This window comes from Eucyclogobius newberryi, unplaced genomic scaffold (assembly GCF_026437365.1).
Source record: "Eucyclogobius newberryi isolate DKJ021-1_F unplaced genomic scaffold, fEucNew1.0.hap1 SCAF_14, whole genome shotgun sequence".
In the NCBI taxonomy this organism is placed as follows: Eukaryota; Metazoa; Chordata; class Actinopteri; order Gobiiformes; family Gobiidae; genus Eucyclogobius; species Eucyclogobius newberryi.
This window is the reverse complement of record NW_027315768.1, coordinates 820,001-845,973: the sequence shown is the minus strand read 5'-3', so window position 1 is coordinate 845,973 and position 25,973 is coordinate 820,001. Positions and strand designations below refer to the sequence as shown.

Sequence of the window (25,973 nt, the reverse complement as noted above, 5' to 3'; positions counted from 1 at the left end):
TTGTTGCTACGGTCACTGGACTCTGTTGTTGCTGAGGTCACTGGACTCTGTTGTTGCTGCGGTCACTGGACTCTGTTGTTGCTACGGTCACTGGACTCTGTTGTTGCTATGGTCACTGGACTCTGTTGTTGCTGCCGTCACTGGACTCAGTTGTTGCTACGGTCACTGGACTCAGTTGTTGCTGCCGTCACTGGACTCAGTTGTTGCTGCGGTCACTGGACTCAGTTGTTGCTGCGGTCACTGGACTCTGTTGTTGCTGCGGTCACTGGACTCTGTTGTTGCTACGGTCACTAGACTCTGTTGTTGCTACGGTCACTGGACTCTGTTGTTGCTACGGTCACTGGACTCTGTTGTTGCTACAGTCACTGGACTCTGTTTTTCCTACGGTCACTGGACTCTGTTGTTGCTACGGTCACTGGACTCTGTTGTTGCTACGGTCACTGGCCTCTGTTGTTGCTATGGTCACTGGACTCTGTTGTTGCTGCGGTCACTGGACTCAGTTGTTGCTACGGTCACTGGACTCTGTTGTTGCTACTCTGTTGTTGCTGTGGTCACTGGACTCAGTTGTTGCTGCTGTCACTGGACTCTGTTGTTGCTACGGTCACTGGACTCTTTTGTTGCTGCGGTCACTGGAGTCTGTTGTTGCTACGGTCACTGGACTCTGTTGTTGCCACGGTCACTGGCCTCTGTTGTTGCTACGGTCACTGGACTCTTTTGTTGCTACGGTCACTGGACTCTGTTGTTGCTGCGGTCACTGGACTCTGTTGTTGCTGCGGTCACTGGACTCTGTTGTTGCTGCGGTCACTGGACTCTGTTGTTGCTGCGGTCACTGGACTCTGTTGTTGCTACGGTCACTGGACTCTGTTTTTGCTACAGTCACTGGACTCTGTTGTTGCTACGGTCACTGGCCTCTGTTGTTGCTATGGTCACTGGACTCTGTTGTTGCTGCGGTCACTGGACTCTGTTGCTGCTACGGTCACTGGACTCTGTTGTTGCTACGGTCACTGGACTCTGTTGTTGCTACGGTCACTGGACTCTGTTGTTGCTACTCTGTTGTTGCTGTGGTCACTGGACTCAGTTGTTGCTGCGGTCACTGGACTCAGTTGTTTCTGCGGTCACTGGACTCTGTTGTTGCTGCTGTCACTGGACTCTGTTGTTGCTACGGTCACTGGACTCTGTTGTTGCTGCGGTCACTGGACTCTGTTGTTGCTGTGGTCACTGGACTCTGTTGTTGCTACGGTCACTGGACTCTTTTGTTGCTACGGTCACTGGACTCTGTTGTTGCTGCGGTCACTGGACTCTGTTGTTGCTGCGGTCACTGGACTCTGTTGTTGCTGAGGTCACTGGACTCTGTTGTTGCTGCGGTCACTGGACTCTCTTGTTGCTGCGGTCACTGGACTCTGTTGTTGCTACTGTCACTGGACTCAGTTGTTGCTGCGGTCACTAGACTCTGTTGTTGCTACGGTCAGTCACTGGACTCTGTTGTTGCTGCGGTCACTGGACTCTGTTGTTGCTACGGTCAGTCACTGGACTCTGTTGTTGCTGTGGTCACTGGACTCTGTTGTTGCTACGGTCAGTCACTGGACTCTCTTGTTGCTGCTGTCACTGGACTCTGTTGTTGCTACTGTCACTGGACTCAGTTGTTGCTGCGGTCACTAGACTCTGTTGTTGCTACGGTCAGTCACTGGACTCTCTTGTTGCTGCGGTCACTGGACTCTGTTGTTGCTACTGTCACTGGACTCAGTTGTTGCTGCTGTCACTAGACTCTGTTGTTGCTACGGTCAGTCACTGGACTCTCTTGTTGCTGCGGTCACTGGACTCTGTTGCTGCTACGGTCACTGGACTCTGTTGTTGCTACGGTCACTGGACTCTGTTGTTGCTACGGTCACTGGCCTCTGTTGTTGCTATGGTCACTGGACTCTGTTGTTGCTGCGGTCACTGGACTCTGTTGTTGCTACGGTCACTGGACTCTGTTGTTGCTACTCTGTTGTTGCTGTGGTCACTGGACTCAGTTGTTGCTGCGGTCACTGGACTCAGTTGTTTCTGCGGTCACTGGACTCTGTTGTTGCTGCTGTCACTGGACTCTGTTGTTGCTACGGTCACTGGACTCTGTTGTTGCTGCGGTCACTGGACTCTGTTGTTGCTGTGGTCACTGGCCTCTGTTGTTGCTACGGTCACTGGACTCTTTTGTTGCTACGGTCACTGGACTCTGTTGTTGCTGCGGTCACTGGACTCTGTTGTTGCTGCGGTCACTGGACTCTGTTGTTGCTGCGGTCACTGGACTCTGTTGTTGCTGCGGTCACTGGACTCTGTTGTTGCTGAGGTCACTGGACTCAGTTGTTGCTGCGGTCACTAGACTCTGTTGTTGCTACGGTCAGTCACTGGACTCTGTTGTTGCTGCGGTCACTGGACTCTGTTGTTGCTGCGGTCACCGGACTCTGTTATTGCTGCGGTCACCGGACTCTGTTATTGCTGCGGTCACTGGACTCTGTTGTTGCTACGGTCACTGGACTCTGTTGTTGCTGCCGTCACTGGACTCTGTTGTTACCGTGAGTCAGGACGAGCGTGTGGCCGGGGTGGTTGAGAGAGGGGATGAGTGATAGGAGGGATGGACGGGATGAGTGGTTGAGAGAGGGAGCCGGCGTGTGGCTGCTGCCGTGGTTTTGAGTTTGTGTGGTTGCCGTGAGCGTAGCTGCCGGCGGGGCTCGGTGAGCGTGGCTGTAGTTGTAGTTGTATCTGTAAGCTGTGAGTTGAGCTGTCGCTGTGAGTTGAGCTGTGAGCTGACTGTGTTGTAACCGAGTAACTGTGAGTAGTAACCGTGTAACTGACCGTTGGCGGGTCCTCTGGATAACTTTCGACTGGAGTTAGACGGAGAACAGGTCAAGCGAGAGTCTGACGCTCTCTCTGTCGAGAGCGCTGAGACGACAAGGCATGCTTTGAATAGGCCTTATAAATAGGGCTTCTGGGTAATTAGAGGTGTGGTTAGAGAGTGGGGCGTGTTTACTGGTGGAGTGTAGCTTGAGGCGTGGTCCTGCTCCTGAACCTCAGTTAGACATCTCTAACTCCACTTAATGCTCACAAACACATTCAAATAATGTGATTGAAATGTGATTACACTGGTTACAATAATGTGTCAGCCATTATGACATATACATATGGGCTTAATGTCTGAACATGCCAAGACATCTATTCTGACAGAATAAATGAATGAGCACATGGCCACTCACGACTTTAGCGCCCCCTACAGTTCATTTAAAATTTCCAAAAATGTCAAATTACGGCAACATTTGGGAGATGATTGTATACATAAAACGAAACAAAAAACTGATATGGACCTAAGTCGTATTTTTCACCGTTTGGCCTCAAGAAACAGATATTTCCTTTACAAATCCTGTCAGACTTGTTGGATCTACATAGAAAGTCAAAAGTGAGTGAAAATTGGCACACGCATTGGTCATGTCAAATCACTCATAAAGTACAGTACATCGTATCTGTATTATGTACGGGTTGCCGGTTCAAAGCCATGGTTCTCTAGACTGAAATTCCTCTGCTAACAGCTAATTTGACAAAATAAAGGCCTCTGTGTTTTACAGATATAGAAGCAGTTTTATTTTGACATGGCTTGACAGTGACAATTATTTAACGGTGCCTAAATAACAAATTCAGACAAACAGAGCTATCATCACAAATATGTTTTTTTTATCTGTTTTCTTACAAACTTGGATATGACATGTGCAAATGAGCAGAAAACAGATTTATAACACAACTCCTTTGGATAATTTACATGATTAAACTAGAGAATCGATCCAATGCAACTTCATTTGTACATGTGCCCAACACAAAGTCTCCAAAGTGCAAAACAGTACAAAACAAGCACATGTGAAATACGTACAAACCAAATCAAATTAAAATATATCAAATATACAAATAATAAAAGACGGTCAGAGGACCACACGATTCTCTTAAACAAGACTTAAAAGCATCAACTGAAGGTGCAGTCTTTATGTGGGAGGAAGAGCGTTCCAAAGTGAAGCCCACTACAGAAAAGGCCTGGTCGCCCCAGTTTTTGTGACAAGAAGTTGTAACTGGCCCTCAGACCTCAGCGAGCACGCAGGAGTGTAGAGAACAATGAGGTCTGAAACATCTCCTGAGCAGAACTGGCAGTGATCACAGTGTTGATCAGGGAAATAAAGTCCTCTTTAAGTTTCTCTGATTACTGTAGTTTTAAATCCTTTGTGCCAAAATGAACAAGCACAGAAGACACAGACGGTGTAGCCTTTTCCAGGGGTCTCCAAGGGGAATGTACTTGGGGGAAGACCAAGGAGATGGTGGTGGACTTCCACAGAGGCCACGCCCCCCTCACCAGTGAACATCCAGGGACGGGACAGGCCACGCCCCCCTCACCAGTGAACATCCAGGGACGGGACAGGCCACGCCCCCCTCACCAGTGAACATCCAGGGACGGGACAGGCCACGCCCCCCTCACCAGTGAACATTCAGGGACGGGACAGGCCACGCCCCCCTCACCAGTGAACATCCAGGGACGGGACAGGCCACGCCCCCCTCACCAGTGAACATCCAGGGACGGGACAGGCCACGCCCCCCTCACCAGTGAACATCCAGGGACGGGACAGGCCACGCCCCCCTCACCAGTGAACATTCAGGGACGGGACAGGCCACGCCCCCCTCACCAGTGAACATCCAGGGACGGGACAGGCCACGCCCCCCTCACCAGTGAACATCCAGGGACGGGACAGGCCACGCCCCCTCACCAGTGAACATCCAGGGACGGGACAGGCCACGCCCCCCTCACCAGTGAACATCCAGGGACGGGACAGGCCACGCCCCCTCACCAGTGAACATCCATGGACGGGACATTGAGAGAGTGACTCATACAAGGACCTGGTGTTTCATCTGAACCACAAACTGAACTCATAACACAGACTGAACAGGAAGAGCCAGAGTCGACTCCACCTCCTGAGGAGACTCAGGTCTTTTAGAGTGACAGGGCCACTCCTGACAGGGCCACTCCTGACAGAGCCACTCCTGAAGACCTTCTCTGACTCTGTGGTGCATCAGCTCCTGTAGGTGTGGTCATCACAGAGAGGGAGAGGAAGAAGCTGGACAAAGCTCCGTCCTGGACTGTCCTCTGGACTCAGTGCAGGAGGTGGGGACAGAAGGTCCTGGCCTGGTATTCCATTTCTTCAGGCCTGATGGAAATGCCCCAATTAGCTCAACTCAAATTGAAAAACTCTTTTGAAATTGAAATGATATTTATATTTCTTCCGCTTGTTCAATATATTTTCTTTAGAAATTCATAAACCAAGTAATAGAATAACTGCGGCCTAAAGTCTGGAACAGTCTTCCTGAAGATGTTCCAAAGCTAAGCTACAAAGGGTTTTGTTTAGCTGTGCATATGCCTGAAATGATTTAGTGTGCACACTTCTCTTTGATGTCTTAAACTGTTTTGTGATTTCTGTATTTTATTGTGTGAAGCACTTTAAATTGCCTTGTGTAAATGTGTTAATAGTTCTCTACACATAAACTTCAAACCACAAGAGAGCCAAAAAGGTGTGCTGGGGGATGACGGGGCGGCCCACAAGTCCCAAGGTTCACAATTCCCAAAAACTGAAGGACAGGAGCCCAGTCTAGTCCTTCTTCTGACAATAAGGTGGATATTTCATTGTCTCCGGGTCCAGAAGGAAAACTGAATTTCCTTTTTGACTCCCAATCCTACGGTGATCGGATCACACGTACTTATGATCAAATGAAGGCGTCGAGTGGAGGATTCGAGTTGTTCCCTTGTTATTTTTATATACACAAAACAACTTTGAACAAGTGAACCTTCGGACTTCTGGGGTGGAACCGTTAAGAACCGTTAAGACGGCTCCATCACAGCAACGACACAAAAAGACAGGATCAACAAATCTAAAATTCAGTAGAACCCAAACAGGCAGGATGTTTTCCAGATTGACAGAACTGTTCTGATTGGCTCCTCTTTGTGTCTCAGGCTCTCAGGACGCCGCCCACGACTTTACTACGCTCCAAAAACACAAGGTACGACCCAAGTATTTGCATTGTCCCTGCAGATGTTTACACTGTTACCTCTGATGGACCAAACATCTCAAGAAACAGCAAATGTAGGTAATGATTGACTAAGCGTCACAAAGGCGCGGGTCCAGCTGGCAACGCTCCGCTCTTTTTTATCACTTTTTGTGCTTTATCTTTTGTATTTTGTCATTTTCACCTGTTCTTACTTTACTTGTACGATCAGGACACGCGCTGGAATCGCTTTAATTAAACTTTGTTCACCTGGATTATTGAGTGTTTTTCGTCGTGTCGTCGTGATGTGCGCTGGCTCCGAGCCCCCCGACCCCCCACCGCGCCCCACCGTGCCCCCCGACCCCCCAACGTGCCCCACCGTGCCCCCCGACCCCCCACCGTGCCCCCCGGCCCCACCGCGCGCGCCGGCCCCACCGCGCCCCACCGCTCCCCCCTCTCGCCTCTCGCCTCCTCTCGCCTCTCGCCTCCTCTCTCCTCTCGCCTCCTCTCACCCTCACGCCTCTCGCCCTCACGCCTCTCGCCCTCTCGCCTCCTCTCGCCTCTCGCCCTTTCGCCTCTCGCCTCTCGCCCTCACGCCTCTCGCCCTCTCGCCTCCTCTCGCCTCTCGCCTCCTCTCGCCTCTCGCCTCCTCTCGCCTCTCGCCTCCTCTCACCTTCACGCCTCTCGCCCTCACGCCTCTCGCCTCTCGCCCTCACGCCTCTCGCCCTTTCGCCTCTCGCCTCTCGCCCTCACGCCTCTCGCCCTCTCGCCTCTCGCCCTCACGCCTCTCGCCCTCTCGCCTCTCGCCCTCACGCCTCTCGCCCTCTCGCCTCCTCTCGCCTCTCGCCCTCTCGCCTCTCGCCTTCTCTCGCCTCTCGCCTCCTCTCGCCCTCTCGCCTCTTGCCTCTCGCCTCCTCTCGCCTCTCGCCCTCTCGCCTCTCGCCTTCTCTCGCCTCTCGCCTCCTCTCGCCCTCTCGCCTCTCGCCTCTCGCCTCCTCTCGCCTCTCGCCTCTCGCCTCCTCTCGCCTCTTGCCTCTCGCCTCTCGCCCTCTCGCCTCTTGCCTCTCGCCTCCTCTCGCCTCTCGCCTCCTCTCGCCTCCTCTCGCCCTCTCGCCTCTCGCCTCTCGCCTCCTCTCGCCCTCACGCCTCTCGCCTCTCGCCTCCTCTCGCCTCTCACCTCGCCTCTTGTCTCTCGCCTCTCGCCTCCTCTCGCCCTCACGCCTCTCGCCTCTCGCCTCTCGCCTCCTCTCGCCCTCTCGCCTCTCGCCTCTCGCCTCCTCTCGCCTCTTGCCTCACGCCTCTCGCCCTCTCGCCTCTTGCCTCTCGCCTCCTCTCGCCTCTCGCCTCCTCTCGCCCTCTCGCCTCTCGCCTCTCGCCTCCTCTCGCCCTCACGCCTCTCGCCCTCTCGCCTCCTCTCGCCTCTCGCCTCCTCTCGCCTCTCGCCTCCTCTCGCCTCTCGCCTCCTCTCACCCTCACGCCTCTCGCCCTCACGCCTCTCGCCCTCACGCCTCTCGCCCTTTCGCCTCTCGCCTCTCGCCCTCACGCCTCTCGCCCTCTCGCCTCTCGCCCTTTCGCCTCTCGCCCTCACGCCTCTCGCCCTCTCGCCTCCTCTCGCCTCTCGCCCTCTCGCCTCTCGCCTTCTCTCGCCTCTCGCCTCCTCTCGCCCTCTCGCCTCTTGCCTCTCGCCTCCTCTCGCCTCTCGCCTCCTCTCGCCTCCTCTCGCCCTCTCGCCTCTCGCCTCTCGCCTCCTCTCGCCCTCACGCCTCTCGCCTCTCGCCTCCTCTCGCCTCTCACCTCGCCTCTTGTCTCTCGCCTCTCGCCTCCTCTCGCCCTCACGCCTCTCGCCTCTCGCCTCTCGCCTCCTCTCGCCTCTTGCCTCTTGCCTCTCGCCTCCTCTCGCCTCTCGCCTCCTCTCGCCTCTCGCCTCCTCTCGCCTCTCGCCTCCTCTCGCCCTCTCGCCTCTCGCCTCTCGCCTCTCGCCTCTCGCCTCTCGCCTCCTCTCGCCCTCACGCCTCTCGCCTCTCGCCTCCTCTCGCCTCGCCTCTTGTCTCTCGCCTCTCGCCTCCTCTCGCCCTCTCGCCTCACGCCTCTCGCCTCCTCTCGCCTCCTCTCGCCTCCTCTCGCCTCTCGCCTCGCCTCTTGTCTCTCGCCTCTCGCCTCCTCTCGCCCTCTCGCCTCTCGCCTCTCGCCTCTCGCCTCTCGCCTCCTCTCGCCCTCTCGCCTCTCGCCTCTCGCCTCTCGCCTCTCGCCTCCTCTCGCCTCCTCTCGCCTCCTCTCGCCTCTCGCCTCGCCTCTTGTCTCTCGCCTCTCGCCTCCTCTCGCCCTCTCGCCTCTCGCCTCCTCTCGCCTCTTGCCTCTCGCCTCTCGCCCTCTCGCCTCTTGCCTCTCGCCTCCTCTCGCCTCTCGCCTCCTCTCGCCTCCTCTCGCCCTCTCGCCTCTCGCCTCTCGCCTCCTCTCGCCCTCACGCCTCTCGCCTCTCGCCTCCTCTCGCCTCTCACCTCGCCTCTTGTCTCTCGCCTCTCGCCTCCTCTCGCCCTCACGCCTCTCGCCTCTCGCCTCCTCTCGCCTCTTGCCTCTCGCCTCTCGCCTTCTCTCGCCTCTCGCCTCCTCTCGCCCTCTCGCCTCTCGCCTCCTCTCGCCTCTTGCCTCACGCCTCTCGCCCTCTCGCCTCTTGCCTCTCGCCTCCTCTCGCCTCTCGCCTCCTCTCGCCTCTCGCCTCCTCTCGCCCTCTCGCCTCTCGCCTCTCGCCTCCTCTCGCCCTCACGCCTCTCGCCTCTCGCCTCCTCTCGCCTCTCGCCTCTCACCTCGCCTCTTGTCTCTCGCCTCTCGCCTCCTCTCGCCCTCACGCCTCTCGCCTCTCGCCTCTCGCCTCCTCTCGCCTCTCGCCTCGCCTCTTGTCTCTCGCCTCTCGCCTCCTCTCGCCCTCTCGCCTCTCGCCTCTTGCCTCTCGCCTCCTCTCGCCTCTCGCCCTCTCGCCTCTCGCCTTCTCTCGCCTCTCGCCTCCTCTCGCCCTCTCGCCTTCTCTCGCCTCTCGCCTCCTCTCGCCTCCTCTCGCCTCTCGCCTCTCGCCTCTCGCCTCCTCTCGCCCTCTCGCCTCTTGCCTCTCGCCTCCTCTCGCCTCTCGCCTCCTCTCGCCTCTCGCCTCCTCTCGCCTCTCGCCTCCTCTCGCCCTCTCGCCTCTCGCCTCTCGCCTCCTCTCGCCCTCACGCCTCTCGCCTCTCGCCTCCTCTCGCCTCTTGCCTCTCGCCTCTCGCCCTCTCGCCTCTTGCCTCTCGCCTCCTCTCGCCTCTCGCCTCCTCTCGCCTCCTCTCGCCCTCTCGCCTCTCGCCTCTCGCCTCCTCTCGCCCTCACGCCTCTCGCCTCTCGCCTCCTCTCGCCTCTCACCTCGCCTCTTGTCTCTCGCCTCTCGCCTCCTCTCGCCCTCACGCCTCTCGCCTCTCGCCTCCTCTCGCCTCTTGCCTCTCGCCTCTCGCCTCCTCTCGCCTCTCACCTCGCCTCTTGTCTCTCGCCTCTCGCCTCCTCTCGCCCTCACGCCTCTCGCCTCTCGCCTCCTCTCGCCTCTTGCCTCTCGCCTCTCGCCTCCTCTCGCCTCTTGCCTCACGCCTCTCGCCCTCTCGCCTCTTGCCTCTCGCCTCCTCTCGCCTCTCGCCTCCTCTCGCCTCTCGCCTCCTCTCGCCCTCTCGCCTCTCGCCTCTCGCCTCCTCTCGCCCTCACGCCTCTCGCCTCTCGCCTCCTCTCGCCTCTCGCCTCTCACCTCGCCTCTTGTCTCTCGCCTCTCGCCTCCTCTCGCCCTCACGCCTCTCGCCTCTCGCCTCTCGCCTCCTCTCGCCTCTCGCCTCGCCTCTTGTCTCTCGCCTCTCGCCTCCTCTCGCCCTCTCGCCTCTCGCCTCTTGCCTCTCGCCTCCTCTCGCCTCTCGCCCTCTCGCCTCTCGCCTTCTCTCGCCTCTCGCCTCCTCTCGCCCTCTCGCCTTCTCTCGCCTCTCGCCTCCTCTCGCCTCCTCTCGCCTCTCGCCTCTCGCCTCTCGCCTCCTCTCGCCCTCTCGCCTCTTGCCTCTCGCCTCCTCTCGCCTCTCGCCTCCTCTCGCCTCTCGCCTCCTCTCGCCTCTCGCCTCCTCTCGCCCTCTCGCCTCTCGCCTCTCGCCTCCTCTCGCCCTCACGCCTCTCGCCTCTCGCCTCCTCTCGCCTCTCGCCTCGCCTCTTGTCTCTCGCCTCTCGCCTCCTCTCGCCCTCTCGCCTCACGCCTCTCGCCTCCTCTCGCCTCTCGCCTCGCCTCTTGTCTCTCGCCTCTCGCCTCCTCTCGCCTCTCGCCTCCTCTCGCCCTCACGCCTCTCGCCTCTCGCCTCCTCTCGCCTCTCGCCTCGCCTCTTGTCTCTCGCCTCTCGCCTCCTCTCGCCCTCTCGCCTCTCGCCTCTCGCCTCTCGCCTCCTCTCGCCTCCTCTCGCCTCTCGCCCTCTCGCCTCTCGCCTCCTCTCGCCCTCTCGCCTCTTGCCTCTCGCCTCCTCTCGCCTCTCGCCCTCTCGCCTCTCGCCCTCTCGCCTCTCGCCTTCTCTCGCCTCTCGCCTCCTCTCGCCCTCTCGCCTCTTGCCTCTCGCCTCCTCTCGCCTCTCGCCTCCTCTCGCCCTCTCGCCTCTCGCCTCCTCTCGCCTCCTCTCGCCTCTCGCCTCGCCTCTTGTCTCTCGCCTCTCGCCTCCTCTCGCCTCTCGCCTCCTCTCGCCCTCTCGCCTCTCGCCTCTCGCCTCTCGCCTCTCGCCTCCTCTCGCCTCTCGCCTCGCCTCTTGTCTCTCGCCTCTCGCCTCCTCTCGCCTCTCGCCTCGCCTCTTGTCTCTCGCCTCTCGCCTCCTCTCGCCCTCTCGCCTCACGCCTCTCGCCTCTCGCCTCCTCTCGCCTCTCGCCTCGCCTCTTGTCTCTCGCCTCTCGCCTCCTCTCGCCCTCTCGCCTCTCGCCTCTCGCCTCCTCTCGCCCTCACGCCTCTCGCCTCTCGCCTCCTCTCGCCCCTCGCCCTCTCGCCCCTCGCCCTCTCGCCCCTCGCCCTCTCGCCCCTCGCCCTCTCGCCTCACGCCTCTCGCCCTCACGCCTCTCGCCCTCTCGCCCCTCGCCCTCTCGCCCTCTCGCCCTCTCGCCCTCTCGCCCTCACGCCTCTCGCCCCTCGCCCTCTCGCCCCTCGCCCTCTCGCCTCACGCCTCTCGCCCTCACGCCTCTCGCCCTCTCGCCCCTCGCCCTCTCGCCCTCACGCCTCTCGCCCCTCGCCCTCTCGCCCCTCGCCCTTTCGCCTCTCGCCTCTCGCCCTCACGCCTCTCGCCCTCTCGCCTCTCGCCCTTTCGCCTCTCGCCCTCACGCCTCTCGCCCTCTCGCCTCCTCTCGCCTCTCGCCCTCTCGCCTTCTCTCGCCTCTCGCCTCCTCTCGCCCTCTCGCCTCTTGCCTCTCGCCTCCTCTCGCCTCTCGCCCTCTCGCCTCTCGCCTCCTCTCGCCTCTCGCCTCCTCTCGCCTCTCGCCTCCTCTCGCCCTCACGCCTCTCGCCTCTCGCCTCCTCTCGCCTCTCGCCTCTCACCTCGCCTCTTGTCTCTCGCCTCTCGCCTCCTCTCGCCCTCACGCCTCTCGCCTCTCGCCTCCTCTCGCCTCTCGCCTCGCCTCTTGTCTCTCGCCTCTCGCCTCCTCTCGCCCTCTCGCCTCTCGCCTCTTGCCTCTCGCCTCCTCTCGCCTCTCGCCCTCTCGCCTCTCGCCTTCTCTCGCCTCTCGCCTCCTCTCGCCCTCTCGCCTTCTCTCGCCTCTCGCCTCCTCTCGCCTCCTCTCGCCTCTCGCCTCTCGCCTCTCGCCTCCTCTCGCCCTCTCGCCTCTTGCCTCTCGCCTCCTCTCGCCTCTCGCCTCCTCTCGCCTCTCGCCTCCTCTCGCCTCTCGCCTCCTCTCGCCTCTCGCCTCCTCTCGCCCTCTCGCCTCTCGCCTCTCGCCTCCTCTCGCCCTCACGCCTCTCGCCTCTCGCCTCCTCTCGCCTCGCCTCTTGTCTCTCGCCTCTCGCCTCCTCTCGCCCTCTCGCCTCACGCCTCTCGCCTCCTCTCGCCTCTCGCCTCGCCTCTTGTCTCTCGCCTCTCGCCTCCTCTCGCCTCTCGCCTCTCGCCTCCTCTCGCCCTCACGCCTCTCGCCTCCTCTCGCCTCTCGCCTCGCCTCTTGTCTCTCGCCTCTCGCCTCCTCTCGCCCTCTCGCCTCTCGCCTCTCGCCTCCTCTCGCCTCCTCTCGCCTCTCGCCCTCTCGCCTCTCGCCTCCTCTCGCCCTCTCGCCTCTTGCCTCTCGCCTCCTCTCGCCTCTCGCCCTCTCGCCTCTCGCCCTCTCGCCTCTCGCCTTCTCTCGCCTCTCGCCTCCTCTCGCCCTCTCGCCTCTTGCCTCTCGCCTCCTCTCGCCTCTCGCCTCCTCTCGCCTCTCGCCTCCTCTCGCCCTCTCGCCTCTCGCCTCCTCTCGCCTCTCGCCTCGCCTCTTGTCTCTCGCCTCTCGCCTCCTCTCGCCTCTCGCCTCCTCTCGCCCTCTCGCCTCTCGCCTCCTCTCGCCTCTCGCCTCGCCTCTTGTCTCTCGCCTCTCGCCTTCTCTCGCCTCTCGCCTCGCCTCTTGTCTCTCGCCTCTCGCCTCCTCTCGCCCTCACGCCTCTCGCCTCTCGCCTCCTCTCGCCTCTCGCCTCGCCTCGCCTCTTGTCTCTCGCCTCTCGCCTCCTCTCGCCCTCTCGCCTCACGCCTCTCGCCTCCTCTCGCCTCGCCTCTTGTCTCTCGCCTCTCGCCTCCTCTCGCCCTCACGCCTCTCGCCTCTCGCCTCCTCTCGCCTCTCGCCTCGCCTCGCCTCTTGTCTCTCGCCTCTCGCCTCCTCTCGCCCTCTCGCCTCACGCCTCTCGCCTCTCGCCTCCTCTCGCCTCTCGCCTCGCCTCTTGTCTCTCGCCTCTCGCCTCCTCTCGCCCTCTCGCCTCTCGCCTCTCGCCTCCTCTCGCCTCTCGCCTCCTCTCGCCCTTTCGCCTCTCGCCCTCACGCCTCTCGCCTCTCGCCTCCTCTCGCCCCTCGCCCTCTCGCCCCTCGCCCTCTCGCCTCACGCCTCTCGCCCTCACGCCTCTCGCCCTCTCGCCCCTCGCCCTCTCGCCCTCTCGCCCTCTCGCCCTCTCGCCCTCACGCCTCTCGCCCCTCGCCCTCTCGCCCCTCGCCCTCTCGCCTCACGCCTCTCGCCCTCACGCCTCTCGCCCTCTCGCCCCTCGCCCTCTCGCCCTCACGCCTCTCGCCCCTCGCCCTCTCGCCCCTCGCCCTCTCGCCTCACGCCTCTCACCCTCACTCCTCTCGCCCTCTCGCCCCTCGCCCTCTCGCCCTCTCGCACCCGTCCCAGATCCAGGTCAGAGTCAGAATCAGAGTCAGAATCAGAAAAGGTTTATTGCGATTGTCAAGAACAGAAGTCACAAACATAGGAACTTGCTTTGGTGATTTGGTGCAACATAAAAAAATGAACAAGGATAGAACAAATTTTATAAAGTCAAAAATATATATTTTTAAATCTGCCATAGGATTAAAATGATAGATAAAAAATAGGCTATAACACAAAAAGTAAAAATAGAATTACTTGGGTCGGCTGTGATTGGACCCTCACGTCCCAGAGTCCTGAGACGTACAGGTCCTGCAGAGATGAAGTCTGCAGCTGATCACCTTCTCATCAGAGGGCGCTGTAGTCTCTGTTTGTCCCTGGCTGTGGCTCCAGTGTACCACACGGTGATGGAGGAGGTGATGGAGGAGGTGATGGAGGAGGTGATGGAGGAGGTGATGGAGGAGGTGATGGAGGAGGTGATGGTGGAGGTGATGGTAGAGGTGATGGTGGAGGTGATGGAGGAGGTGATGGAGGAGGTGATGGTGGAGGTGATGGAGGAGGTGATGGAGGAGGTGATGGTGGAGGTGATGGTGGAGGTGATGGTGGAGGTGATGGAGGAGGTGATGGAGGAGGTGATGGAGGAGGTGATGGTGGAGGTGATGGTGGAGGTGATGGAGGAGGTGATGGAGGAGGTGATGGAGGAGGTGATGGAGGAGGTGATGGAGGAGGTGATGGAGGAGGTGATGGAGGAGGTGAGGGAGGAGGTGATGGAGGAGGTGAGGGAGGAGGTGATGGAGGAGGTGATGGAGGAGGTGATGGAGGAGGTGAGGGAGGAGGTGATGGAGGAGGTGATGGAGGAGGTGATGGTGGAGGTGATGGTGGAGGTGATGGAGGAGGTGATGGAGGAGGTGATGGAGGAGGTGATGGTGGAGGTGATGGTGGAGGTGATGGAGGAGGTGATGGAGGAGGTGATGGTGGAGGTGATAGAGGAGGTGATGGTGGAGGTGATGGAGGAGGTGATGGAGGAGGTGATGGAGGAGGTGATGGAGGAGGTGATGGAGGAGGTGATGGAGGAGGTGATGGAGGGTAGATACAGCGGGGGAGAGGATCTGCAGTGAGAGAGACACAATGATTATGGCAGCTCTGGACACCTGAGCAACAGTGGCCAAGAAGTATGTCTCTGACCTGAGGGACACGTCTCTACTTTACAAACTAATGTAGCAGAATTGACTAACCAAGTGCGTCTTTTGACAGAAAAAACAAGATGACCTGGAGAACTGAGAACGATCTTGTAATCTGTGGATTGTCTGCATTCCAGAGACACTGAGGGGTCAAGTAGATGGAGACCTGGATCCCCCAATATCTCAAACTTCCAGCAAAAGCTGTGAAAATAAATATTGACGGTGCAAATTGCTCCCTGGCTCCTAAACGGGTTTGAAAACTTCAGTGATAAACAGCATGTCATGGCTGCATCCGGACGTCTCACTGCGGATCAACCAAGCCCCAAGTCTCTTTCTGGTTTCCCCTCCTCTGATCTCATTTTTTCTGGCTTGAGCTTTGGCTATTTTTCTTGGTTCCATTGTGTTTGGTTGTTATGGTTCCAATGTTTGTGTGTTGTGTTCGACTATAGAGCTGTGTATCAAGCGTTAGGATTAAATTAAATTATAACATGGCTAATACAATAGCATCTAAAAAATTACGAATAGCATATCTGAATGTTAATGGCATGTTGGGTCCAACTAAAGGACCATAGATACTGACAAAGATGAGAATAATAAAAATAGCCTACACCAACAAGAAAACCCATTTAAAAGACTTTATACATTAAACATGAACTAAATTTGGATATAACAGACTTTACTTTTCCTCATACAGGGGCAAACATAAGAGGGGCGTGGCCATATTGATCTCAAGCAGAACAGCCTTTGAACAGAGTTTTGAACACAAAGATAAAGATGGCAGATTTGTACTGGTCAAAGGAACTATTAATGGAAGTGTGTTTACTTTGATAAATGTATATGCTCCACCAGGAAGTGACCTCACTTTCTATACTGAAGTTATAGATCTGATACAAACCACTCTGAGGGAACCCTTGTCTGTGGTGGAGACTGGAACTTACATATTCATCCCACATTGGATGTCTCAAGCTCACAAAGTACTGGTAAATCTATAAATACAAAATGTTGTAAACTAATAATTCCACCTGAAGATCTCAAAGAAGGAAGTGAAAAGTTTGAGTTAATTGAACCAGACAAAGACTGTGAAATCAGGTCACAAGCAAATACTTGTGCCACTCACCTCCAAGTGCTCACCTGCAAACACTTGGAGTCTGACAACTTTGGAAAAAGCCCTATTCCCAGGAAAAGACAGTCGTGTAAGGACAATCAAGGTCAAAGTAAACGTTTAAGGCAGTGTAAAGACATTTATGCGACCAGTTACCCTCCATCCCTCCATCCATCCATCCATCCCTCCATCCATCCATCCATCCCTCCATCCATCCATCCCTCCATCCATCCCTCCATCCATCCATCCCTCCATCCATCCCTCCATCCCTCCATCCATCCATCCCTCCATCCATCCATCCATCCCTCCATCCATCCATCCCTCCATCCCTCCATCCATCCATCCCTCCATCCCTCCATCCCTCCATCCCTCCATCCCTCCATCCCTCTACACCCACTGCTACAACCTACAGCTAGATCTAAGTTACCTAACGTAACTGTAGTCTTACAAGTACGCGTAAAGCTTCGCTACTAGCACATATGACACAGGACAGGCCCTATCCACATGTACCTATCAATGTACCATCTTCAATGCCAATGCGCTGGCTACACTGCAGACCTCAGACACTACACGGACAGCTGTGTCCTGCAGAGACAGCGAGACCCCTGCACATGACCACATTCAAATGTGACAATAAAATCACGAAAACTAACCAAACCACCATAAAACACACCCTGCACGACCCACTCAACCCACGGGTCAAGAAATACAGAACAACACCAAAAAATAAGCCTCAGAGAGGCCTAGCCTAGCTTCCAACTTAGCTCCAGCTAAGGGTCCAGCTGACCTGGGTTAAAAGACTATATATCATTTTAGCATGTAGCAGGGATTGCTATGTATCTTGTGACTACTTACGCCAGGCACTTTCTTTTCCTCTGCTTTTTGGTGGATGCAGTAGAATCGCTCTGTGGCTCTGGATAGAGTTTGTTGCTACATGAATCTCCCGAGGAGAGAGTTATCCTTTCTTCTTGCAGTCGAAGTGACGGATTGTCTCCATTTCGTCTGATAGTGTCTGATATGTCACGTAAGTAGCCACGTGTATCGCTTCTAACGTGCAGCTGATTGGTCGAACACAATAACAAAGAGTTCATATGTAAATTGGGTAACACCCCACGGAAAAGACTCCGAAAACATACCAACTTCATAGACTAAATGTATACTTTTAATGCTACAAATACTGTCATCTGAAACATGGAGTGGCTTCTTCATGACTTCAACTTGCACATTCTGCAAAAAAACGAAAATCACTAATTTGGGAGAAAAAGCTAAAACCCTCTTTTTCTCTGTTCCGTCTGCGCCGACCTATTGCTGGTTTTAAAGCGGCGAGGCACATATATATAACGCACAGCATGTTGAAGCTTAAACACATCATAGCTGTCCCTCCTGTCCCTTCTGTCCTTCATGACTCTGTGAGCTGATTTACCTGTGCCTGGAAGTGTTGTGCCTGAACGCGTTCATTGAACGAAAGTTCAAGAACGCGTTCATAATTTTGGTGAACGTGAACTGAACGCACTGTTTTACTGCCAACGAACGAAACTGTGAACGCGTTCATTCTGGTGTCTGTGAACGGCACGTTCGTTCTTTTTAATTTCGTTCAATAAAGTGTCAGATTTCTAGAGACTTCCAGGTGAAAAACACCGTTATGTCGCCCAACCAGAGCCCGGCGAGTGTGAGAGCTCCGCAGTTGTAGAGGGCGATAGTGTCGCACCGCGCTGCACATGTGCATCAAAACTGAAAGCAGCAGCGACAGCAACAGCAGCAACGAGTCGCCCTACGACCAGTTATGTGAGTTTTATGATAAAGTCGGTGAGAATGGAACAATCTAACATTTCTGTGCAAACTTTGCCTCTGTGGAAGTCTGTCCCTTCAGTGTGAATGTAAATCCTGGGGAAGGATTCAAAATTGGATGAAGATGAAATCTGACACATAGTTTCAGCATTAAACTAATACAATAATTGCTGCCTTTGGTTGTATTTGGGCTGTGGAAATAATTTAGAAACATAGCATAATATTGAAAAAAAAGAACTGAACTAGTTCATTTTTTGAAGCTGTGAACTTAGTTCAAAATTTGGAATTATGAATTATGAACTGAACTAGTTTATGTGTGAATGTGTAAATGTGTGAACTATGAACAGATCTGATCTGCTCATGAGCTTGTGCTTATGGAGTGAGTGTTACGTTGTAAGTGATAGTGATGCACATGTTGTCTTTTGAGTCGAGGGTCACGTGTGGCAAAGAAAGTTTCATTTCAATGCGGCAGGTTCTAAACTGCAGACCCGTGTATCGCAGGTCTGCGCTCTGCTTGTTTCTTTGTATTCTGCTGCGTCCAGAGTCACTTCCTCATCAGACTCATTGTAATAAAACACACAGCGATTTGAAGCTTAAACTATAGAAAACAGGACGTGACAGTGCTTCCACTGACGTCTTCTTCTACAGCGTGTTGAATGATTGCACTTCCTGCTAGATTGCCCCGTGGTGGCCTTTTGCCTGTAAAAATCTATAAATTAGTTGCACAGTTAAAATGACCGCAGGGTTCAAAGCGTGAGAAAAAAGTCTGAAAAGTACGGTAGACTAATTCCTCAGTTGAGTTGGATTGTAATAAAACAAATGTACAAATTTAACAACCACCGTGTATAAATATCTCATGTTACAACGTACTAACCCCTGCGGCTTATTGACAGGTGTGGCCTGTATATGTACAATCTCTTGTTAGGCCCGAGCGCCACAAGCTGGCGAGAGGCCTATTAGTCCCGTAAGGCCGTGCGAAGCACGGCTGCGAAAGTGCGCACGTAGTGCGCACGAAATCGAGCGCGAAGCGCTCGCCCACTTCCAAACACTCACTAACGCACTCCACCACTCATGCACGCCCCGTGCAGACTAATTAGTAGTAGGAAAATGGAACATTTCCGGTGTAAACGGGCGAAGCCCGTGCAAAAGTGCGCACTAAACGAGCACTTTACATTGGGATGACCATACCCTTATAAAGCACTCATTTGCTCTAAGTAGCTCTTGAATACGTTCCCCATCTCTTGCATGTTCCGTTCATATAAACATGTGATGCAAAAATGTAACATTATTACTGTTTAGAGGGCCAAAAACACAAAGTGGGCGGAGCCCACTTAAAATGAACGAAAGTACCCGTCAGTGACCAGGGACCCACACCATGAGGTAGGAAAGCGCGAGCACTTTCGGAAAATGTATAGTTTATGATATTTGAAAAATGGGAAACATTGTTTTTGCATCGGAATATTATTCTTTCTTCTCGGGACCAACCCCCCTATTTTTCACCCAGTGAACATTAACGAAAAGTCACAAAAATTTGCACACCTTTAAAAATCGTGCCTCTCTACATTCTGGCTATTTCCCTTTTCTAAAATTAAAAAAAAATTGGCGCGTTAGATGGTGACAAGAGAAGTAAAAAATATTATTACGGCAACTCTGTCCGCCCAACCAAATGTCGGCCATATTGCTTTAAAAATGGCTAAGCAAGACTCTGTAGTTTTTCCAAACTTTTACAAACTCTTCCCAGGGCGTTGGCCCTAAAAGCTCAAATTTGGTGAAAATGATACGGAGGAGTGGGACATCAAAAGTTATTCAAATTACATTGACCCTGTCACGGTCTCTGAGCGGCGAAGCCGCAAACTGTAGCTAGAATGTCAGAAATTTCCCAAATTTAAATGTTGCTGCCGTTTGCGGGGATAAAGTCCGAATTGCGTCAAATTAGAATCAGTTGTTAAACTCTTTGCCCTAAACCTACTTGAAGTGAAATAAATTAATTTGGCGTGACAGCGCCACCTACAGATTTTATATGGAGGTTAAATGTTTAGTTTTGTGAAATTATCTGAAATTTGACACAAAACTCAATTTTGGCCCCATCAAAAAAGTAAATGAGACCCATGTCATAATTGTTATGGCGTTGCCGTAGCGATGACCGAAACCTCCCAAACCTCTCATGTTATTCCAATGGGGAAATCACCAGAACATGTTTACACTTTATACTTTCACAAACTCTTCCCAGGGCGTTAGCCCTATTAACCTGAAATTTGGTGAGACTCATCTTCAGGGGTCGACCATCAAAAGGTATCCACATTTTATTCAAAGAGTCACGGTCTCTGTGCGGCAAAGCTGCACATTTTGCCAAGAATTCAAAATAAAATTGCTTTTTGATGTAAAACAAAGGGGAGAAGATGTGACAGCGTCACAGATTCAGCAGTAGGCGTAATAAAAGGACAATTGGGGCGCGTTAGCGCCCCCTCCTCTTGCGGCGTGGCGACGTAGCGGTGGCGGCGTGGCGAGGGCCGATCATTGCCGCTTGCGGCTTCAATTTCTTTTGCTTTCTTGTTTCAGCGCTGTACAGCCTGAAAAGTACGGTAGACAGGAGCATGATCACTTAGGGTCTATTGTGCCTATATCTACCTCAGTGATTTTAGATCTATCTTTATTGAGAACAAAAAAGTAGTCTATTCTGGAATAGATCGTATGTGGGTTATACAAATGTGTACACTGTCGTGCTATGGGGTTCATTTCCCTCCAAATGTCAATCAATCCTATTTTCTTCAATAAGAGACAGAACTTGTTCTTTCTTGTTCTTCCAGAGCCTCTTGAGCTCCACACGTCTAATGGAGCTGAATGTGAAGGTTCCAATCTCCTCCACAGGTCAGGGTCAGGGGTCAGGGTTCCCTCAGAGTGGTTCAGGGTCAGGGGTCCCTCAGAGTGGTTCACAATCAGCTCCATGACATCAGCATAGAAAGTGATATCGCCCCCTGGTGGAGCAGACACATTATAAAGAGTGAAAACCTTTACATTAATATTCCCTTTATCCAGTACATATCCGCCCTCTTCATCCTCTGTTCAAAACTCTGTTCAAAAACGATTTGGCTTGAAATCAAAATTACAACTCCCCTTCTATGTTTGCCCTTTTATTATAAAATACTTTTTAAGAACAGAATTTTATTAGTTTTTGATGTTCAGTGTCGTTCAAATGTGTCTATTGTAAATATATAATGTCTACTCTTTTTTTTCATTTTTGGCAACATTTTTGTTGGTTTGATTGGGTTCAGTGCCATTCACGTTGAAGGATGCGAATTGTATTGATCGTACCATAGGAACTCAAAAGAGCTGAAAGGACCTAAACGGTTCATGCTGGGAATAGGCATCGAACCCAAAACCTCATCAAGAAAAATATTGATATGGGGAGGAAATCCCCCCAAAAAACTCAGGCACTCCTGACACAAATCCTCGGAAAGAACTGGATATTGTACCTTAATTACTCGCCACACCCACTGCACTCTGCAATTTCCTTTTCCCCATAAATCCAACTTCCCACATTTGAAGTTCATGTACAAAAGCAGACGCCAACATGGAGCATAAAGTCTGATCAGTCTCTTCAAATCAACACAAATGTATCACCATGGTGACCACAAGCTGAACTCACATGCCCCACGCTGGTGGCTCCATCTCTTGTTCTCTTCAGTTCTCTGTGTTTTGCATCTTCCTGAAGAGCACCTCTGCTTCTCCTGGTGTTCTGAGGAGCACCTCTTCTCCTGGTGTTCTGAGGAGCACCTCTGCTTCTCCTGGTGTTCTGAGGAGCACCTCTGCTCCTCCTGGTGTTCTGAGGAGCACCTCTTCTCCTGGTGTTCTGAGGAGCACCTCTGCTTCTCCTGGTGTTCTGAGGAGCACCTCTGCTTCTCCTGGTGTTCTGAGGAGCACCTCTGCTTCTCCTGGTGTTCTGAGGAGCACCTCTGCTCCTCCTGGTGTTCTGAGGAGCACCTCTGCTTCTCCTGGTGTTCTGAGGAGCACCTCTGCTTCTCCTGGTGTTCTGAGGAGCACCTCTGCTCCTCCTGGTGTTCTGAGCATGTGAAAGAGAACCTCAGTCTTCTTCTCCTGAGCTCCTCACAGAGGAAAGTCATGTGGTATATCTGGTGCAAAGAAGACACCTTTGTACTTGAGGTCTGCTTTAACTTTTACTTTGATCAGGCCTCGTGGTTTATCAGCTGCTGGTCTTGGTTTGTACCGGCGATGTGCTCTTTCCATTGTGATGGGATGGACCTCAACTTCAGAGTCGGAGAAGATCTCAGATATTATCTTCTCCAGAAACCTTTCTCTCTTGATCCCCACAAGTCTAAGTTTAGGTTTACATGATCTAGATCTTATTTTGTATATTATTGTTCTCCGTCTACAGAGTCATCATCTTGCCCTACAGCGCCTCATCCTCCATCCCCTCATAGTCTGCAGCTCGTCCATAATGTCTGAAGTACGTTGTTCAGAACCGTCCATGCGTGCTCCTGCCTCTTTTATCCCCTTTATATCATAGATTATTTTTTCAATTCAGACCATACCAAGCACTGATCGCAGCACTGCCATGTCACGCTGCATCAGAATGGCCAGTCGGTGTAAGGTCGCTTCTGCTTTGGGCCTGTTAGACTCGTAGCTTTTGAGGTGGGCTGTTTTTCACCGGAGCGTGGACCGCCAGCTTTGTTTGATTCCTGTAGCACCACCAGGCTTGTGTCCTCTGATCCAACTGATCCTATTATTTTTTTTTAAAAAGAAGAAAAAAAGGTATCTCTCTGTGTTTCGTTTCGCAGCCCAAACCCACCAAAGGTTTTGTACCAAATCTAACTGAGACTCAAGGTCTGGAGGACAAAAGGTCTAAAAGAGATGTAAAAGAGAATCACATGAAAAGCTTTGATATGTTTAAAGAATCCTTTGGCTTGGAGGAACAGACTTTTATAGGTTTTTACAAATGCAGAGTTATTATAATCAAATATAATGACCATTATAACCCTCTGACTGATTTTTTAAATCATGGCTTATAAATCAAACAAATGATATCAATGCATTTCTAATCCGGACAAATACTTGACTAAATATTCAAAACAAATGGGAAAGGGAAGGTAAACTGGTTTGGACAGGATGAGGAGTGTGTACATCTCAGAGGTGGAGCTCAAAATCACATATTTGGAGGGATTTTTTTCCCCCCGAAACATCGTTTTCATAACATTGTGTCAAAGTTGTCATTATTCACAAAGTAATGCAGACTGTTGGAGAAACTGTGGCACTAGGAGGCAAACCACCACCACGTGTTTTAATTAGCAATGTTAACAAAGTTAACAATGCACTGCAGACTGTTCTTGAAATTGCCATCTCTCTGAACTTTAGAACGATGTTCTTGGGCCTCAAAAAGTATATTTGGCAGCAGAAAAAAAGGCCCTTCCATGTAAACTCTGGAGCTTGCGTGGGAGTCTGCACATTTTCACATCAACTGTTTTTTAATAGATCACACTCACACCCTAACCCTAACCCACACAATGCATTTGCACATTGTGGGCTTCGCTTTGAGCGTAATGAATATAAGTTTGTTATCTTAAGTTCGGGAGCAGGACCACGCCCCTTCCCGCTGCTACACTATTGAAGCATCCAGATGACATAGAGCTGTGTTCATGACGTCGTGCACACGCTCCACGGCGGTGGAAGCCCTCAGAAAAAAACTTGTTCCTTACCTTTCAATGGATCAGCTCGCCCTCGTTCCTTCCGATGCATCGGCCCGACCCAGGGCCGACTCCACTGGTATCCCATTGGAACGGCCAGGCTCTCGTCAGCAGACCGGCGTCATGCCTCAGATCACCTCTGCTAGTCCGGTATTGAGATCGCCGTGCACTCCAGTCTTCCCAGCGTTCCGGTCCTCCCAGCGCTCATCCCGCGGCCTAGCACATTAAGCACCCTCCGCGCGCGCTTGTCATTCTTCTCTACATTGACCGTGGACGGCGGCAGGTCTCCAAGCGAAGGGCATTTGTTTTCACGGCGCCGTCAGCAAATCACGTCGTTTAAACTTCTCTTTGGCTAGCACAATTTGCCGTTCACTCTCCTTCCACTCCGGAGTGCTCTCTGCCCCGCCCACTTTCGCGGCCTGCAGAGGCTCCTACAGGTAAGTATTCCTCCACCCTTGTCTCCTTCCTCCACCGTCGTCTCCTTCCTCCTGCACCGAGTTGCCCATCACTCCTCGTAAGCCTTGTAAGCCTCTAGTTGCCAGACTTGATCACCTCTTTCAGGTAATTCATTCACTTATTTGCTAGCCCCTCCAGCTTCCAATCACTGTCCTAAAAGAAGCTGCATCTCTCGAAATAAAAAAATAAATAAATACAATGTACATGTATATATCACAAAATAATTATTAAAAAAAACAACACAACTCTTACCCTGCCTTCTCTCTCTCCTCTCCTTTCTCTCCTTCTTCTTCTCATGCACCAATTTGGTAGATTTTTGTGAGTCCCCACTTGTTCCTTGATTCCACTCGTTCCTTGATTCCACTCGTTCCTTGATTCCACTCATTCTCAGGCCCTTGTTGGTCCCACTTCCCCTTCTCTCCCCTCTCTCACCCTCCCCTCTCCTCGAGCACCAGTTTGCTAGCTTTCTCTTCTGGCATCAGGTTGCCAGATCCCAGTCTTTTCTCCTCTGGTATCTGTGTGCCAGGTCTCAGTCCTTCCCCCCTCCATTTCTTTCCACCCCTCTTTCACCCTCACTCTCATTCATTTCTCTCCCCTCTCCTTTCCTTGATCATCAGGTTGCTAGATATTTCATCCTCTGACACTGTGTTTCCGGGTTCTAGCGTTTTGTCCTCTAGCCCTGCGTGGCAAGGTTAAAGCATTTCATCCTCGGTTACCGCGTTTTGTCCTATGACTCAAAGTTTCCAGGTTCAAGCATCTAGCTTTGGTTCCAAGCGTTTCCTCCTTGGGCATCATGTTGCCAGGTCCACCCCATGTTCCACTTTCCTTCAAGCCCGGGCTTCCTGGTCTGCCCACCAAGCAGTTTTTCCAGGATCCACTCCAGCCTCCTCATCCACTCCAGCCTCCTCATCCACTCCAGCCTCCTCATCCACTCCAGCCTCCTCATCCACTCCAGCCTCCTCATCCACTCCAGCCTCCTCATCCACTCCAGCCTCCTCATCCACTCCAGCCTCCTCATCCACTCCAGCCTCCTCAAGCACTGGATTGCCCTCTTGCTCTAACAGAAGGGCAGTGTCCACCCACCTGTCTCCAGCTCCAGGATACTTCAGCCTCGCACTTTCATGTCTCGCTGAATCAATTAAATCCCAGGTCAGCTTATTGCTGGCCGCGTCCCGACTTCTTTCGGCCCCAGAGACCCCTTCAACTCCAGCTGAATTGTTCTACAATCTCAAAGCACTAGTTCTCCCCCTGAGTGGTCCCAACTCCAGTCTCACTGCTATTGGAGCATGTCTGCCTGTCCGTTCGAGAGAGTCGGATACCCTCCTCCGTAGAACTCCTCAAGGTTTCTAACCCTAACCCTTTAAGTCGTGGATGGTCATCATGGATTTGCTCATATCGGTCTTGACGTAGTATCGACTGGCATCTCCTAATCCATTAATTCCCCAGAGCCGCATTCGGGTACCGAGATGCCTCCTCTTCCCTCTTCAGGCACCGGGATGCCGCCTCCCTCTTCGGGCACCAGGATGCCGCCTCCCTCTTCGGACACCAGGATGCCGCCTCCCTCTTCGGGCACCAGGATGCCGCCTCCCTCTTCGGACACCGGGATGCCGCCTCCCTCTTCAGGCACCGGGATGCCGCCTCCCTCTTCGGACACCGGGATGCCGCCTCTTCCCTCTTTGGACACCAGGATGCCGCCTCCCTCTTCGGGCACCAGGATGCCGCCTCCCTCTTCGGACACCAGGATGCCGCCTCCCTCTTCAGGCACCGGGATGCCGCCTCCCTCTTCGGACACCAGGATGCCGCCTCCCTCTTCAGGCACCGGGATGCCGCCTCCCTCTTCGGACACCGGGATGCCGCCTCCCTCTTCGGGCACCAGGATGCCAGTCCTGCCATGTTCTAGGAGTTCCCTGGTACCAACCCGAAGTTAAACCGGAGCTCTCGTCTCAGGAACCTTCTCCTCATGCTCCAAACAGCAGCTTGTCCCCATTTGGTCATCCCAACTTTGCCATGCAGATCATCCCCTAGGGACAAGCTCCTAATCTCCCACCTCCTGACCCGCTCCTCCACTTTGATATGCTGTTCCATCAGCCGGTTTTTAGGGTTACTTTAAGGCAAGTGCTCGTTCCCCCCAGCTTGACCAGTTCATCTGTGAGTTTGTATGTCTTTTGCTGCCTTATTTTAGATCCATATCGTGGGGATTGCTGCCGTCCTTTCGGGCCATTCATCTTCATGGCTATCCAGTCCGATGACCCTGTATTCACTGACGCCATCAACAAATACTTTCAGAACATTTATTACCGAGGTGGAACCGTCATCGATCCCAGTTCCTCCATCCTCAGCTACCACTTTCAACACCTGAGCCCTGCTTTGGCGATCTTCTCTTCC

General features: G+C 53.7%; 1 protein-coding gene across 1 annotated transcript in view; it reads left to right on the top strand.

Annotated features, from left to right (window-relative positions):
• LOC140359283 (dual specificity protein phosphatase 19-like) overlaps positions 1-25,973 on the top strand; it is a 33,186-nt gene that overhangs the window by 3,229 nt on the left and 3,984 nt on the right. Inside the window, exons 2-3 of the mRNA XM_072444143.1 lie at positions 5,531-5,610; positions 6,011-6,057. Of these exons, the coding sequence (XP_072300244.1) occupies positions 5,531-5,610; positions 6,011-6,057 (127 nt within the window). The remainder of the gene's footprint in view (positions 1-5,530; positions 5,611-6,010; positions 6,058-25,973) is intronic.